This window comes from Cryptotermes secundus, unplaced genomic scaffold (assembly GCF_002891405.2).
Source record: "Cryptotermes secundus unplaced genomic scaffold, Csec_1.0 scaffold1072, whole genome shotgun sequence".
Lineage (NCBI taxonomy): Eukaryota > Metazoa > Arthropoda > Insecta > Blattodea > Kalotermitidae > Cryptotermes > Cryptotermes secundus.
In genome coordinates, this window is record NW_019735578.1 from 1,114,990 (window position 1) to 1,131,835 (window position 16,846).

The window sequence follows — 16,846 nt, forward strand, 5'->3', positions numbered from 1 at the left end:
GTTCTGCTGCATTCAGGCACAAATGCATTTACAGGAACAGAAGTCTGGTGTAAAAGTTGTGTAAAATGAATGTGGAAAAAATGCATAGAACAGACCTAAATGTTTCTTCCCATGACTCCGCCCAGGCCCATTTATCACAGTGTCATAAGTTATGTTGGGCTACACTGATTAGTCACTTCAGCCATGTACACAATGTCTTCCTGTTAAACAAAAAAGATGCAGTCAAAATGTAATTGTTATAATTACTTATTTTTGGTACATACAGCAGCTTAGAAACTATAAGACACCATTTCTTATTCAAAGAAGCTACAAACTGGAAATTGTGGCTGTATGTAATTTTGACAGAACTTACACAATATCTTAATGGAAATTTTAGATGTTATTCATGTACAGAATGACAATGAACAGGTTATGAAAGCTCATTTATGTTTGTTCAACTGTCTGAAACCTAGTGTCATGCATGTGTGGGGTGCTGTATTGTTTCATATTGGGAAATTCTGAAAAAAAAAAATACTTTCAAGCAGTCAGTTTACATAAGACCTAATTTAATTTTTACATTTATATAAATTAAATATTCCTCACATATTAAAACATCTTACATAAATATGTTCTAACTTAATAAAAATATTTCACGTTACATATGCTTTTAGGCACTCTAACCAAAAATATAACAAAACATACTTCGATATAAATAATGCCTCTAAGGAACTATACAATTATATGTATATACACATCCTTTCGGAAAGACTTCCCTAAAAACTTAATTTCACAATCTAATGTGTTTTCTCTTTAATACTGAAGTTATTCACAACCAAATCACATTTTCTGGTTATAACAAAAACACTGCATACTCTACTCGACCAGACTTTATAGCAGACCTCTTTGAGGTCACCATTGATATTGATTAAAAATACTTATTATGAACTAGTAAGCTTCTAACGTATACTGAAAAATATAAAAGTAACGTCTTTTAAAAAAAAACATATGCTCAGAAGTTGTACTTGGTATATTGCATGAAATTTAAAACATAATCATGATGAAATCAAGCAGTGTATTGGCCAGTTCAGTTCTTGAGCCCTGAGGAACCATTAATGATTTTAAGAATTGCATTTAGAATTAAATATCTATGTGTAGTTATGGAACAGGAGGATACAGAAATAACAGAAACATATATTTTTCATACATTTTTATTCATATATTATTTAGAATGTACAGTTACTTTTCATGATATATATTGGCACTTAAAACTCTTTTTATCCCCCCAAATAGTGCTTATTTATATAAGAAAAACAGCAATCATATGCTGAAAATTGTTCTCTCTGCTTTCGTATGCAGGCAATAATAAATATCTAAGTCAAGATTCAATTTACTGCATTACAGAATCATGAAATTTTCAGAATAAAACACTATTACATTTTGTTCCCCGTATTTGGTAACTATGTGGAATCGGTAAAACATTCTTCCAAGCTGTTTATAAAATATGTTTCCATCTTCATGTCGAAAGTGATTTCAGATACAATTCACATGTCTAATCATATCAATGACAGAAGCATTAGCAAATATTGTGTTGACACAAAAATTCATGAATACAAGAATATGACAATGGTAAAGTGATAAACATTGCCACTTTCTCCAGTACTAAGTTCTTAACTGAATCAGATTATGACATGAAACTATACAAAGCAGACTGGTGTAGCAGTAACACACTTATATTCAGGAGATGCTAGATTCGAATCTAGGTGCGACACTGCCTATCCTGATTGAGGATTTCATGGTTTCTTCAGTACCTCCAAGCAAATGCTGGGATAGTACCTCATTTAGGCTACGCCTCTTTCCACCTAAATCCTTTCCAATTCATTATTCACCAGTCACATCATTCAATGATATCATAAAATTATCCACAAAAGAAAATGACATTAAAGTGCTTATGAAGGAAAGAAAAAACATGTGATAATGGAATGTAAATTTTGTAATTTGATTAAAAACACATAACAATATATTGGTCATGAAGAACCTGAAATATGTGAAAAACCCATTTTCATCTCATGTTTAAATTTTGGCTTATTCTTTGTGACAAAAGCATATTTGAATACTTTAGTGAGGGCAGTATAACAAAACTCAGTGGTTACAAGAAGAAAGTTCCATGAACAGCATAATAATGCATGCCTAAACTTAAATAAAGCAAATTAATAACAAACTGTGACAGCCTCAGTAAAATATAGTGTAATTTAAATTTCACATATAGAAATACTTGGGAAAAAAAAAACTCTTATTCCAAATTTTGTCTCAAAATTAAAGTATGTCATGAATATAATACCCAATTAGATGTATTTAAATTCTGTAGTAATCTTAAAAGCACTGAAGTGAACAGAGAAGTTCATGAAGGTAGGCCTAGGCCCACTGGGGCTGTAGTGCCAAGGAAAAAAATCTTAAAAGCATGTACTGTTACCATTAGCAATACTCCTCGCACTCTTACAAAAAAGTGAAGTTACCTGTGTGGGAACAAGTCATCCTTACAGCTTGCCCACCCAATCCTTGAGTTATTCTTGAAAGGCTAACATATTTTGCATCTAATTTGTTTTAAAAAATATAGAAAACTGGACTCATCTTCTGAAATACTTGTACACACTGGGTAGAAAAGTGATTGAACAAAACTGCCCACGTACCCATGAAACAAGCAAGTGTATTGTAGGAAAGAGAGAAAACTCCTCTTTACTGACGAACATATGAAATAGACCATAGAATTAAATAAGTAAAACTGAATATTATGAAGGCAAGATGAAAAAAATCCAGGATAATTATGTTGCAAACAAGTATAAGGAATGAATGTAACCGAAACATACAATCTGGTTTCTTCAGATATCAATTTCCATAAATGCTGTAGGCACTCTTCAGGTAATATTTGTTTAAAGAAACATACATAGTCATGTCTCATAAAATTATTCACTGGAATGTACTGGAGTGTTGGAAATATTTTTTTTAAAAATATAACTACAATTTGTATTACAAGAGATTACCATGATTGGGTCCTTCATATTTCTGCTCTAACTGCAATAAGACCATACACTGTGCACTGTAAGCATGAAATATATACAGAAAAATAACTCCAATGCTTTGAACTAAATTATCGTCAGAGGTTGATTACTTATTTTAAGGTAAACCAAAAGATCTGTAAACCACTGTCTTGTAATATTGATAACAATGATAATCTTTCTTAGTAACAGTTCCTGCCTTCCCCTACTCTAAATACTGGAAGACATAACAGCAAATAAATAACGACTGTAAAATACGTATATGTATAACTGGTTAGAAACTCTATGTACATTATATACCATAGAAATGAAACTGAGATTTTCATGTTGCAGAATCAAAGAAATGCTAGTATGTGATAGTAACATAGAAGAAAATATGAAGTTTAGGAGCAGAGTCAAGCATTACACTAAACCACAGCTATATTACTGAAATCCTATTGACTATTTAGTTAACAAATTTCAAAATAAACAGCTCAAAATTATCACAGAAATTTCTATATAGGTTTATTTCTGTTGTCCAAGAAGTAATCCGTTCTTAATTTTGTCTGGTGACATATCACAGCTGTCAATTTGCTGGTGTAACCTAAACAAGCAGGCAGGTAACAGCCATCAAGGTAGTATGCCAGTGGGTTAATTAATTACTACTGACATTTCCTAGGTCTTGCTCTTTAAACAAGTTACAACTTCCATGCATGGCTTGTTACATTACATTTTGTGTCTAGAATATTAGTGGGACAGATTAATTTAAATTTGCATAATAATTATATTCCATTTCAAGTCCCAAATTCTTGCAATATATCCCACCCTCACTGCACTGTTAGAAAAGATTTCTTATGGTCAACACAAATTTCATTATTCTTTCCAGATATATAAAGCGTTTATTTATTAAATATCTATTAAGCAGAATAATGACAATAAAAAGAAGATTTATAAATAAAATTATTCTCTAATGATCACCTCAGAGGAGCACTGACAGACAATGTCCTAGAAAGAAGAGTATGTTCATCACTAGGACACAACTAAAGTACATTCTAATGGCCACAGTTGACTTCACTCAGTTTGTTTTACCTCATATAGTGCCTTACAGCTCAATACAAAGCATCAAATTGATCTTAGAAAAATAACAGAAATAAACAAAACATTATTAACACTAGATAACCTCAAAATGCTTGATAAATATGTTAAAACATGATTGCCTCTAATATGAGCAGTATTAAAATTAAATAATGAATAAATTAAGTAAAAGTAATATAAAAATATAATAAATGTCTGTTTCTGTATCACACAACATGCAGTAAAGTGGACTGGCAACACAAGTGTCAGTTAATGGCAGCTTCCACCAAAGTTGAAACTTGACACAAGCTGTAATTCAGTATCTGTAAGCTGAAGAGTTAATTATCATGAATGAATACATTCAGTAATTCTCCTACAGGCACATGATGTTATGGTGATATTGTACAAAAATTACAATGAGGACTGAAGTCAGAACTTTTACTATGGGCAGTATGTGAGTCATGTATTTTTGAACAAATGGTACAGATTTTTAGATACCTTTGATCTTTGGGTTTACTATAAAATTTTATATCATGAAACAGTAACGTATCCCAAATTACACGCACAACAAAACACCAGACTACAAAGGGATGAAGAAAACCATTTGACTTTCATATTAGAGGACTGTGATATCTGCTAACCCATTTTTAGGACAATATTACTCTTAGAAATTCACCTGTTGGGAAACAAAATTCATCTTCATGGACTTATCTGGGTTATGGTTCATTGAACCAGTCTAGAAAAAGGTGTAATTACCTTAAGTTTTAAAAATATTTTACATACAAAGTGATCACAGCATAAGCCTGATACTGAGTCATAATAAGGAGATAATTAACTAAAGTTACTAGGCCTCAGGTTTACTCTATGATTAATGTAACCAAACTCAGTGTTGCCAATTCACTCAATATTTACTATTCTCACAACCTTCCTCTTACAGTTATGACCTCCATTCAGTAGGGTTGCTATTAATATTATTTCAGTTATGAACTTGTGCCTATATACCCCAAGAAATATTTAGCTGATTGCAGGGACGTGATTGAGACTATGTGTACTTGCTAAATGTAAAATAAATACTTAACACAATAACAATAACAAATACAACAGCTACACCGAACAAGATAAGGCGATGCTGCATAGACCGCATTATCATCCCACTGACAATCCTCGAACTTCGCCCCAGCTCAGCATCTGTTTCTCGCAACTGAAATCATAATGCATTTTATGCTGTAATTCAGCCTACTATTAGAAGTAAATTGAGTGAAACTTGACAGGAAGAAAGGGGAAACTCATTCCTCCCTGTCTGTCCCTTTTCTACCTCAGTTGCCTTTCTAAAATCTGTCCAGTTACACATCTGAGAATAACAAATGAAAAATGACATTCACAATAAAATTGCAAGAATAGTCAGGAAATGCTGGCTACTATACAGGAACTACCATAATCCTGTTTTTATTTCCAAAACACTAACATGTAAGGACAGAATGAGCACATAAAAGCAAAAGTAACATGCCTACTCATTAAGAACGCGCCATAGCTCAAGCTGTTAGTCGCTGGCTTCCCACCACGTCGGCCAGGGTTTGATCCCGGGTCTGGTCAAGTGGGATTTGTGGTGGACAAAGTGGTGCTCGGGCAGGTTTTCTCAGAGTACTTCGGTTTCCCCTGCCAATCTTCATTCCACCAATTGCTCCACAATCACCCTCACCTATAATCTGGGACTGGTAAAATAGGCCAGAAGTGGCTGCAGTACAAGGGACTTAGTCCCACCCCACTAGCAATAAAAAAAATACTCATTAAGAAATGAAAAGGAAAAATTGTAGATGATCTTGTTTCATGTGGTCATGAAATATGATTTCATATGTTGAGGGAGAAAAATGAACTGAACATATCTGAGGAAGTGCTCTGGGATGTACTTGGACATATCACATGAGAAATGAAGGAAATTGTATGAATCAGAAATTCATAATTTGTAGTTTAAACAAGTAGTAAAAACAAGCCACATACTGCAGGTTCTATAAAAAGTGCTTCCATGAAATGAATTTATGTTCTACAGGTTGGCTCGGATTGACAATGGCATATATGTATTCACATCCACAAGAAAGCTTGACGTATAAAGGAAGATACAGTGGGATGGGCATGTAGCACAGACAAGGTGAAGGTGTGTGTTGGAAAACCTCTTTGAAAGTAATGACATGGAAGATGACTGCGTTACATGATGAACCTCAGAGTAATGTGTTCTAATGAAGCGACCTGCCACTGAATCATGTTAAAAGACAGCAGTGTTAGTAATTACCAAAGTTAAGCCTTCACTTCTATTACCAAATATATAATCAGTGGCTTTGGGACTCACCCAAACTCATTCCAGCAATTACTACGACTTCAGACACTTTTCTCTATACACCATCAAGGTTTAGTGCTTACAACATGGGAGAAATTTTATTTTTACAATGCAACTAGAAAAATAAAATCCTTACCCTACTTCGAGATTTCTGAATTGTTTCACGTTGAGCATGTAAATCCTGTAACACTTGAGATCCAATTTCTTCTGTCTCCAGAATAATTCTATAACCTGTTGTAAGATGGCGTCCTGTTCGTTCTAGTCTCTCTGAATTATCTAGAAGTCTCAATTTCTGTTCTTCATTCATGCTTACTCCACCTCCATATAAATCATCTTGTCCAAAGAAGCCTAAAACAATAACAATTCATTAATTATTTCTGGGAATATGTTGGAAATTATAATATTACAACCAATAATAAAATAAATACATACCATCCTGAAATGGAGGACTCCGCACTTTCACAAACTCTTGGCTAAGCCTACCAAGTTCTGTCCTGTAACTATCAACTCGTGTCCTCAGGCGTGGACGAGCAGAAGCTTCAACCTCTCGAACTTCCAGTTCCATCTGTTCAAGCTACATATACAGAATAAATCAGAGTAGTATATAAGAGATAAATAATGATGCAAATAAAATTATTTCAGAACTTCACTTTATTTCATCGGTCTCTTACGAAACTCTTGACTAGTAGAAGTACCACTGCCTTGCAGTCAAGTACAAGTTAGTCCTTTATTCTGAGATGATCATTCACAACAAATGAAGCACACAAATCTCTCACCACATATTACTGTTGAAGGCGAAGATTACTGTCTTCTGGGGTATGATACTGTGTAATCTGACAGACGGTTACTGTGAAACGTTAATAGCTAGTTACCAGACTACATGGCTTCAGACCCCAGAAGACAGCAATCTTCACGGTCACTAAGTATAGAATCTTAAATTGTGTAACAGTATATTATATACACACTCACAAGTTCCTGGGCCTCCTCGACATGCCTTTCAACATCAAGAACAAGGGACTTCCTGTCAGCTGTGGCAAGAACAAAATAAAGATTTTCAGTATCTTGACTTTGGCTATCATCAAGTATTCTAGAAACTAGAAAACACAAAAGTTTCGAAAACTGGATGTTGTCATCTGGTGAAGGGAGGGGGGAACATCTACTTCGTTGAGCCCCTTAGAAAGAGCTAACCAGTGACTGAGGATAACTCTTCCTAAGGGACCCAAATGAATAGGTGTCTTCCATCCTCGCCTGAGGACAAAAACAGGTCCAGTTTCATAAACGTTGTCTTTTCTAGCTTCTAGAATACCGGACAATGAACAAAGTCCAAAAATGCAATAATTTTGAATATTATATACCATCGTCACAACCCTTCAAAAGCTACAATACAAAGCTGGAATCATAAATGACATCAACTTATGATAAAACTAATTCATTGAATTACACACAATTATGTCACATACCGCCGTGTAATGAAGTTAATTTTCCGATTTTGGCAGTAATATCGGCTGTCAAAACTGCATATTGTTGCTCATAATTCTCTATCAACGACACCATTTTTCCTTCGTCTGTCAAAATCTACAACAGAAATCCAGTACAATAACTGAAACCCATTCAACGATAAATACTCTCTTCTTATTTTTCATTCACTGACGCAATTTGTCACAGATCATACTACGGTATTTAGCTTGTACTTTGACTGAAAATGGCTATCCAACTATTTCTGTGAGTGCAAAAATACAGATCACATATAGACTATATATCATCAACCTCGGCAGTTGCAATGTATAAGAGGAATTTACGTGAGTAGATTTGTGCACTCACGAATATAAACGAGAAGTTTTAGGATTTTTTATTCAAACAGTGGTGGTTGTGACGTATATGCAATTTAACACCGTGTAGTCCGCTGAAAGTAAACCGACGTTATGGAGAAACATGCCAGGATCGAAGAATTAGCCGAGAATAAAATTAGAGTGAAACAGATAGCATGCAGAGTTGCTACCTGCTTCATATTCCTTCGAAACGTCCGTCGTCAAACGGACTACACAGCGCTATATCCCAGAAGACAGAACTCTTCATAATCACCTTTGTTTGAATCTCAAATCGTACAATATCTCGTTTATTTTCATGCGTGCACATACAGATCCCTGAAAATAGAACTCTTCCAAACGAGGTGCCATCCACCAACCGATTTCAGTAAGTAATCTATGGAGGTGATCCGTGACTTAGACTTACTGGTTCTGCCGCTAGAGGCTCTAGAGTTACTGCATTGAGAAGTTATATTTTGTTTCGTTGGTCGCAGTGAGTCCGGGAATTCCGAGGTGATTTGAGTGTTTTTGTGGGTGTGAGTGCTATAAACGTACAGAAGAGGTTTTATAGATTCATATATCTTACATAAATGAGTGCTTTATGAACTGTCAGCTGCGTTGGGACGAGAAAGTACTATCTTGTCGATTCAGCAGTTACAACTGTGTTGTTGTGTTTTGCTGTCTGCATCTGTAGACGTCTTGTGTAACTATATTGGAACATCTCGACTATTCCGGTTTTCTGGCGTCGTGTTAAAATATTGTAACGTGACAGTATTATAAAGAATCTAAAACATATTAAGCATAATGGGGAAACATGAAAAGGGTACCCCCAAATATATTGCAAACAAAATAAAGGCGAAAGGCCTCCAGAGACTTCGTTGGTATTTTCAGATGTGCCAGAAGCAATGCCGTGATGAGAATGGTTTCAAATGCCATATGATGTCAGAATCTCATCAGCAGCAACTTCTTCTGTTTGCTGATAATGCAGACAAGCACATTAATAATTTCAACAAAATTTGAAAGCGGTAATCTAGAACTATTAAAACGTCAGTTTGGTACAAAACGTGTTTATGAAAATCGTGCATACCAGGACTGTATCTCCGAGCGCAATCATTTGCATATGAATTCTACTCAGTGGGAAACATTGACCGACTTTGTGAAATGTCTTGGAAGGGAGGGAAAGTGCGTGGTGGATGAGACTGAAAAAGGATGGCATGCACAGTATATAGACCATGACCCAGAAACCATTGCAATACAAGAAGGTCTTGTCTGCAAGGAGAAAATGATGGCATTTATTGAAAAGCAAATTGAGAAGGGAAAAGAATGTTCCAAGAATGACACTCATGTCTTCACGGAGTTTGTGCGACCACCTGAGGAACAGAAAGTTGTTGTAAATTTGAAGGTAGAAACAAAAAGCGATGGTGCCATGAAAAATGAAACTTTGGTAGCAAGTAATGCATTGAAGAATGACTACAAAAGATGAGAGTGTTCTTCAGCAGTAAACAACAAAGACTCAAAGGGATCTGGAAGAAGGAAGGGTGAAAAGAGGAAATTATCAGCCCTAGATGAGATTATTAAAGATGAAGAGAACAAGAGAGAACGTATAAACAGAAGGGACTATTGGTTGGTGAACGGAATTGTTGTGAAAGTGATAGGAAAGTCTCTGGTTGACAAATACTACAGGAATAAAGGTGTTGTGACTGGAGTGCCAGATAAATATTTAACTACTGTAGCCATGTTAGATAGTGGACACAAACTGAAACTAGACCAAGAACATCTTGAGACAGTGATACCAGCAATAGGACGACCTGTTTGTGTTGTAAATGGTGCTTATCGTGGTTGCAGTGCCATACTTAGGGAACTGGATCAGAAGAAATTCTGTGTGACCATCGAAATATCCTCAGGTCCTTGAAGGGCAGAGTAATGGACAAAGTTGAATATGGAGATATCTGTAAATTATGTAATGTACATATTTGAATATGATATAATAGTAATGTGACATATTCGCAGGTCCATAGAAAGTTTGATCCAATAAGAAGTAATAAGAACAAACTATAATTTTAGCTACAGTTTTGCTACTCATTGCAGTGAGATATTAATTCTGTAATCCAGTTAATGAGCCATCATTGTAACATCTCCAGTGAATTATGAAGTGTTACCAATGAGAAGTTTAACTGTTGTTCTTCATTTCATATAACTGTAACGAATGATATAGGAGCTGTGATTGGGGATCAGAGTTCAAGTCCCAGTAGGGTCAAGAATTTTCTTCGCATGGCAGTGTGGAATGATGAAGTGTGCTCCAAAGCAGTGGCTAACCAGTCCCATCATAGGGTGATGAAATTATAGGTAGAATGAAGACAGGTTAACAACAGCCAGTAGGCTTCTTGCCTGAAATATGCTGGAAATAAGGACAGAGAACAAAAGTCTCTGAATTTTCTTCTAAAAATGCAGTGTTGGCAAGTACTAATTTTGTTATATTCTTGAAATTAATTTATGGAATGAATGTTGATGTGAGTTGTGCAAAACAGCACAAATTTTCATTTTGTGAATTTCAGCATGGTGTATTTGAATAATTATCCATTCACTGTCATGAAACTTGCAAATGATATAAGAAGTAACAGCACTTACTGTACTGTACTGCGTAAGTTTAAGCTTTTTTTTTAATAAGGAAACTAACAAATCTGGTTTTGGCTTACAGACCATTCAGCCATATTTTTGAAGAACAGAAAACATTGTCATGATCCCTGCACTAAACAAATGGAAAATTTAATTTAATACATGTAGTACCATTGAAATAAATCACATAAGACAATAGAAACGAATGTATTAAAGTGGATATGTTGTAACCAGCATATAGCAGCATAATATGTAAGTATGTCTGTTCACAACAAGTTTATACTTTCAATAAGTGCTAGAATCAAATTGTCAACAGGTCAGTTTGGCTTATTAAAATATTTCAACACAGCATGATTCAGTCCTTTATGACCATCATCAGGCATTTATAAAGAATAAAATGCATCCATGTTCATTCATAACCTGCAGTACACAATGGAGCCATTGCTAACACTCTTTTCATATACAAAGATGTTACATAAGATTATGATGTTTAAATATATTAAAATACTTGTTGAACATTAGTAAACCTTGTGTATAATTATTTGTTATTCTTATTTTTAATTTTTACTAAAAATTGTCTTATTATGTATAAGTTTTTTGTATTGGGGGGTGATAATATGTTTCACACTTTTTTTCCCTTATGGGGATGTTGTCTTTGATGGCTATGTGTCATGTTCTTATATGCTATGTTTTTAGCATAATGGAGTTTGTTTCTGGTTCTTTCTGTTGAGATGTTATGACTTAGTTGATTCTGATGTTGTGATGGTTATGCTACTGAGAATGAACACTTTAGTATCTTAATAAACTAAACTGATTTCTCAACAAACATATTTACATATTAGTGACATACACAACAGGATGCTAAACATGCATGTGACCTTTGAGAAGCAAGACTTCTTACCAAGGAAGGAGCAACCAAGATTCCTTCCCCACACATGGCCATTGCACACTAATCACTAGGCTGTCTCTTGTGAGAGGAACACTATTAAGTAGGATTTTGGAAACCAATAGTGGGACGGGTATCAACATGATGAAGATTGTAGGAGAATTATACTTTGTGATTGTTGGCAGCCCTGGAGCAGCAACTGCCAGAGAATGTGACACATAACAAGGAGGATCCAGGAATGCCCTCCTCCTCCCTCCCTTGTGCATTCCATCAACAGGGAGGTCATGTTACTGGGCGCCAGCAGCAAGGAGGCTGTGAAGCAAAAGCGCGTGTTGTCTCTGAAGCAGTGAGTTTTGAGGTTTCCGTAGCAATGAATATTTATATTGTGATCTTCTGGGTTAAGACACTGTGTGGCTTGTGGGTGGGTATCAGTCTGGAAGCTGCAGGCAGTTATGTTATTCTGAAATGCTGGAACTGCATGATACCCCAACCCAAAAGATCACAATATGGAGGAGTGTGCTGTTTGCAAGTTGACGCTTGGAGGGACAGATTCATTTGCATGTTGATTGCTGATGCACATCTGGTGGGTGTATCATTGTAATGGTTTGCTGTGAATCTAGCACAAATGCTGTTTATGAATAGGAATTTGCAGCTGTGTCAGGTTTCATGCATAGTGTAACTCTCTTAGGTTTAGAGTTTGTTATGTTAGAAATAATTATATTGGAAATTTATAGCAAGAAGTTTCTGATGTACTGAAATAATATTCTTTGGATATGGTGGTCCAGTGCCTCATATACTTACTTTAAGATTATGGAAGGATTGCTCCATGCTGTCATGAACTGTTGTTACCTTTAATGCAAGTAACAAGTTGGACATCCTCTGAAAGATGTTTGTTCTTGTTGATAGGAAGTTGGTGGCATCCAGTGAAGGAGTCATTGTTCCAACGATGTTATTTTGTTCAGGGCAGACAAGGCTTCAGATTCAGGAGTGATATGCAGCAAATTCTCCCCCTGTTACTGTGCGCCAACTGCAAGGAGCTTCTGCAGCAAAAGTGCGTGTCACACATGAACCTAATTATGCGGTGTGTTGTGTAGAAATTGACAGTCAGTGGGGCTGCTTCAGTTTGCACAGTGCAGTGAAACCCCAATTTAATGTTCCATTTCAGTGAGCCAAAGTCAGTCCCTCCATTTAAGATTTTCACCATCTTACTGTCCAAATGTACTTCTCCCAGAGGAAACCTTAAATACGGGTTTCACAGTCATCAGCAGGGCCCAGATTTTGATGACCTGAAAATATTTAAAAAAATTACCTAAAATATGACCCAAAATGTAATATGCAGGGCCCGGATTTTGATGACCTGAAAATATTAAAAAGATGACCTATAAAATGACTGAAAAAATCCATAAAAATGACCTAGAGGAGAAAAGAAAGAACACTTCACTTCCATGTTATTCACATTTCAGAAAACATATGAAGAAAAATTCCCAAAAATGGCCAAAAATGACAAGAAATACCCTTAAAAGTCCAAAAAGTTACCCCTCAAATGAAAAAATGACCTTAAACCTAGAAATGTCAAAAAATGACAAAAATTACCTATAAAATTTACATTTCTGTAACCAGGAGCTCATATTCAAGATTTATATATTTAAGAGCATCGCATAGGATACAAGGAAAAAAAGATGACATGTCATTAAAATCTGGGCCCTGGTCATCAGATATGTACTAAAAGTAAAAAGGTAAAGTTGTCCCTGCGCTTAACTAATTAAACACTACACCATGAAAGCATATGGAGGAGTGGGTGTATAGAGTCACGTTTTCTTGACCTCAGCACTAGTTAGAGGTGAGTGGTCAGCTTCACGCCCCTGCCGCTTTACCTCTGGGGTAAGTTATTTGAACTTTATTATGTTAGTGGTTTGCAACTCTGATGTGTTGAGAGCTTGTAATGTAAAGAGTAATTTTAGCAAAAATAACCAGTTACTGCACATCAGATGTTTGTGCTTTCATGTGACCTGTCTTGCACTTGGAGGGCTTGTGCTTTCATGTGACCTGTCTTGCACTTGGAGGGCTTGCTTACTAAGATCTGCTTCATTTAATTAATATTTCTGATGTGTGTGCGTGTGTACACACACATTATGGTAAGCAGAAGTGGTAATGTGCATATCTTTTTAGGTTCGAGACTACATATGGCACTTCCCTACATGAATCTTAATAGTCCTTAGGAACTCTCTGATTTTGTGTAAATCAGAGTGCAGTAAGATGAGGTCCACATGTGTCATGTACATTTACTTACCTTCCTCTCACATATGCTTTGATACTCATTTGATTCCAAATCTGTGTAGTGGTTTTGTAATGGAATGATATTACTCTGCTCGGGAAGCGGGGAGACAGGGAGGAAGAGTTGTAACTCATTAAACAGATGGTTTGGAATGGGAGTGAACAAAGTCTTTTCAATTTTAGGACCATGTCATGTACATGTTAATATTTAAACATTAAAGATTATATATTTACTCCTGCCAAGGCATCTTACACACTGGCTAGAAATGAGATGAATTGTATCTTAAACAAATTAACATTCTGGAACCTCAATAGGTTAGAAGGTGTAGTGATGTATTACAAGCTGCATAGCCAGGGTTCAATTACCCATCTAGTGGGTGCACTTTGCCTGGGGTGTGCTCTGGTGCTTAATTGAGCACAGAGTGTCCGCTGGGAATTTTGCAGTCCTGGTTTAGACGTCGGTTACAGTAAAGCAGAGAAGCTGCTCAGATGATTAAATCGAAGATGGCTCATTGGCTTCTTTTACATAATTTTTATTTGGGTGTGACTATTATGTTTCCTTAAGCCAAGTTTTCTGAATATAAAGTTAATCATTGAAAGTATGAGAGTTTGAATCATACAGTCAAGGCAACAGAGGTGTTAGGTAAAAAGGAGGCCTGTCTTCCATTTCTTAGGAACATGATACTTGTCAGCAGGGCTCTGTCATTGCAAGATCAGTAATGGCTGGTAATACTCAAGTGCAGTGTGTTTATTTGTAACTGAAAAATCGTTCCTTACAGGACCACTTTTCAGATCAACCTACTGCCCCTACTCCTCCCTGTTTTCAGTTACTTGTGGTCGGTACAGTGTCATTGTATGGTGTAGATGTAACTTAAGAGGGATGCAGTAAGTTTTTGTGCAAATTATAAAAATTCTGATTTTGTCTTGTTTGTTCACAGGTTGGTGAGAACAAAAGGAGACCTGCAGAGGGCTTCATGCTGGAAAGGATATATCTGGGGTCCTGCCGAATTTTATTTTCTGAGAGATAGTGCGCCAAAGGAACTTCAGTTCTTCCAAGTGCCATGCATCAGTGATGCACCCCACTCCTCTTGCTTCAGCAACTCGCGTTACATACAAGTTCAGGCGTAAGAACCACCACTCACTTTTTTTCACATTCATCCAGCTGTAAATTATATACACAATCAATACATCATCCAAAAACACATGCTACTACTCACATTGAAGTGAAAAATGGTAGAAATTATATAGTTTGGAAAAGACAATTTGTGGAGGGAGTTGGAAGTGCTTGAAGAAGAGTATGCAGTATGTTGCTCTAGAAGAGTTGCTGGAGAAAGTTGAAGTTTCTTGTGCACATTATCTTGTAGAAAATAAAATTGCACGGCACTGCACACTTCCTCTCCAGCACGTTGACTCTGATGCCTCAACCCCCCCCCACACACACACACACACACACACAAAGCAAAGCCAAAAGGCTACTATTAGTTTTCATCATCCTCTACCAAATAAATAAAGCCATCATTTAGTCAAACAATTTTAGTTTTAATAATTCAAAATCTTGTTATACCATTTGACCTTTTCAATAGAATGTGGAGAGAGAAAGTTTTGCATGTTGTTGAGCACTCTTGTGTCTGGGTTAAGGTTGCTATCTGTTTGTTTTCTCTGCTAAAGAAAGGTAAAATATATATAAACTGCACATTATGACTGTACAAAACGTAACAGGCACATTGTATGTAGGATTACAGGCTCTCATGCCAGTGGTTATGAAGAATTCTGTTTAGTTTGTTGAAAGTCAACTGACATTTCAGAGGAACACGTTACCTCCACCTTCAGGGCTGACGAACAAGCCAAGTAAGAAACCAGTGTGAAGCAGGTGGCAAGCAGAAAAACTTTAATGTTTATATGTTTTGTACGTATTGGTACTAGACGAAACAAATAGATAACCACCCTAGCCCAATAGCAACATTACTGAGTAACATGTAAAAGTTCATCTGTACTACACATCCTGCAGAAAAGGTCTAATGATGGTGTAAGATTCTGGTCTAGAAGACCGAGATTAACAGCCGTGGGAATCTGTTGCGCTGACCACGCAACACCCTCTGTCTGCAAAAATTGACACTAACTTCACCGACAAGCTGCGGTCAGTCGGTATAGTTCGCTTGCAGACTAAAAGCCTTGGAGATGGTGTAAAATTGATGCCAGAACATGTAACCTTTGAATTATTACAGACCAAGTTGCTTGGCTGAGCTTTTTAACTAACACATTTATATCTACTGAACAGAATGGAATGGAGTAATTTAAGTTTACAAGTTAACAGATCAAGCTTACTGTAGGACAATACTCAGGTAAGAAAATATCTGTTGCATTTTGGATAATGGAGTTCAGTTCATTCTTGAGTTCATCAGTGTCTGTGATGACATTCAGAATTGACTGAAACTGATTTGAAAATGGAAGCATTGTTAGGAATAGGTTGTGTAGATTGACAGGTACAGTTCAAAGACTTCTGGTAGAACATCCATCCATAGTTACTGATCTATCCCAATTTGGCCTACTTTCCTTATTTTTAAAAAAAATAATTGTAGGCATGTCTCTTTATCCTCCCCCCCCCCATTAACCTTTCAGTGCCTGAACACATGTCTATGAAACATAGTATGCATATCATAACACCTGAGCCCATTTCAAAGGCACTCTTCATAAATCCCTCCCATCAGCCTTTGTGTCTGTATGTGTGTCCCTCTACCTTTGCTAGGCAGGGGCTTAGTAAAAATGTTACCACAGCAATGAATACATGCAACAGTAGAATTGTTGGGTGCATCATTTTCTGTACTTAAACTTCTGCAAGATTAAATTT

General features: G+C 36.2%; 1 protein-coding gene, 1 long non-coding RNA gene and 1 pseudogene across 2 annotated transcripts; 2 read left to right on the forward strand and 1 right to left on the reverse strand.

The window, feature by feature from the left end:
* Positions 1-646: 646 nt before the first annotated feature.
* On the reverse strand, positions 647-8,581 carry LOC111869675 (vesicle transport through interaction with t-SNAREs homolog 1A). Its single transcript, XM_023861370.2, has 6 exons — positions 8,500-8,581; positions 7,878-7,992; positions 7,387-7,445; positions 6,850-6,991; positions 6,554-6,765; positions 647-5,286 (listed from the first exon to the last, which is right to left on the reverse strand). Exons 1-6 carry the CDS (start codon positions 8,551-8,553, stop codon positions 5,128-5,130), a joined length of 741 nt encoding a protein of 246 aa, XP_023717138.2. The 5' UTR covers positions 8,554-8,581; the 3' UTR covers positions 647-5,127.
* LOC111869682 lies at positions 8,524-16,106 on the forward strand. The gene is made up of 5 exons (XR_002843703.2): positions 8,524-8,610; positions 10,921-11,090; positions 11,910-12,070; positions 12,631-12,775; positions 14,937-16,106. It is a non-coding gene; the product is annotated as an uncharacterized LOC111869682 (long non-coding RNA).
* On the forward strand, positions 8,660-10,672 carry LOC111869681 (annotated as a pseudogene).
* Positions 16,107-16,846: the final 740 nt, after the last annotated feature.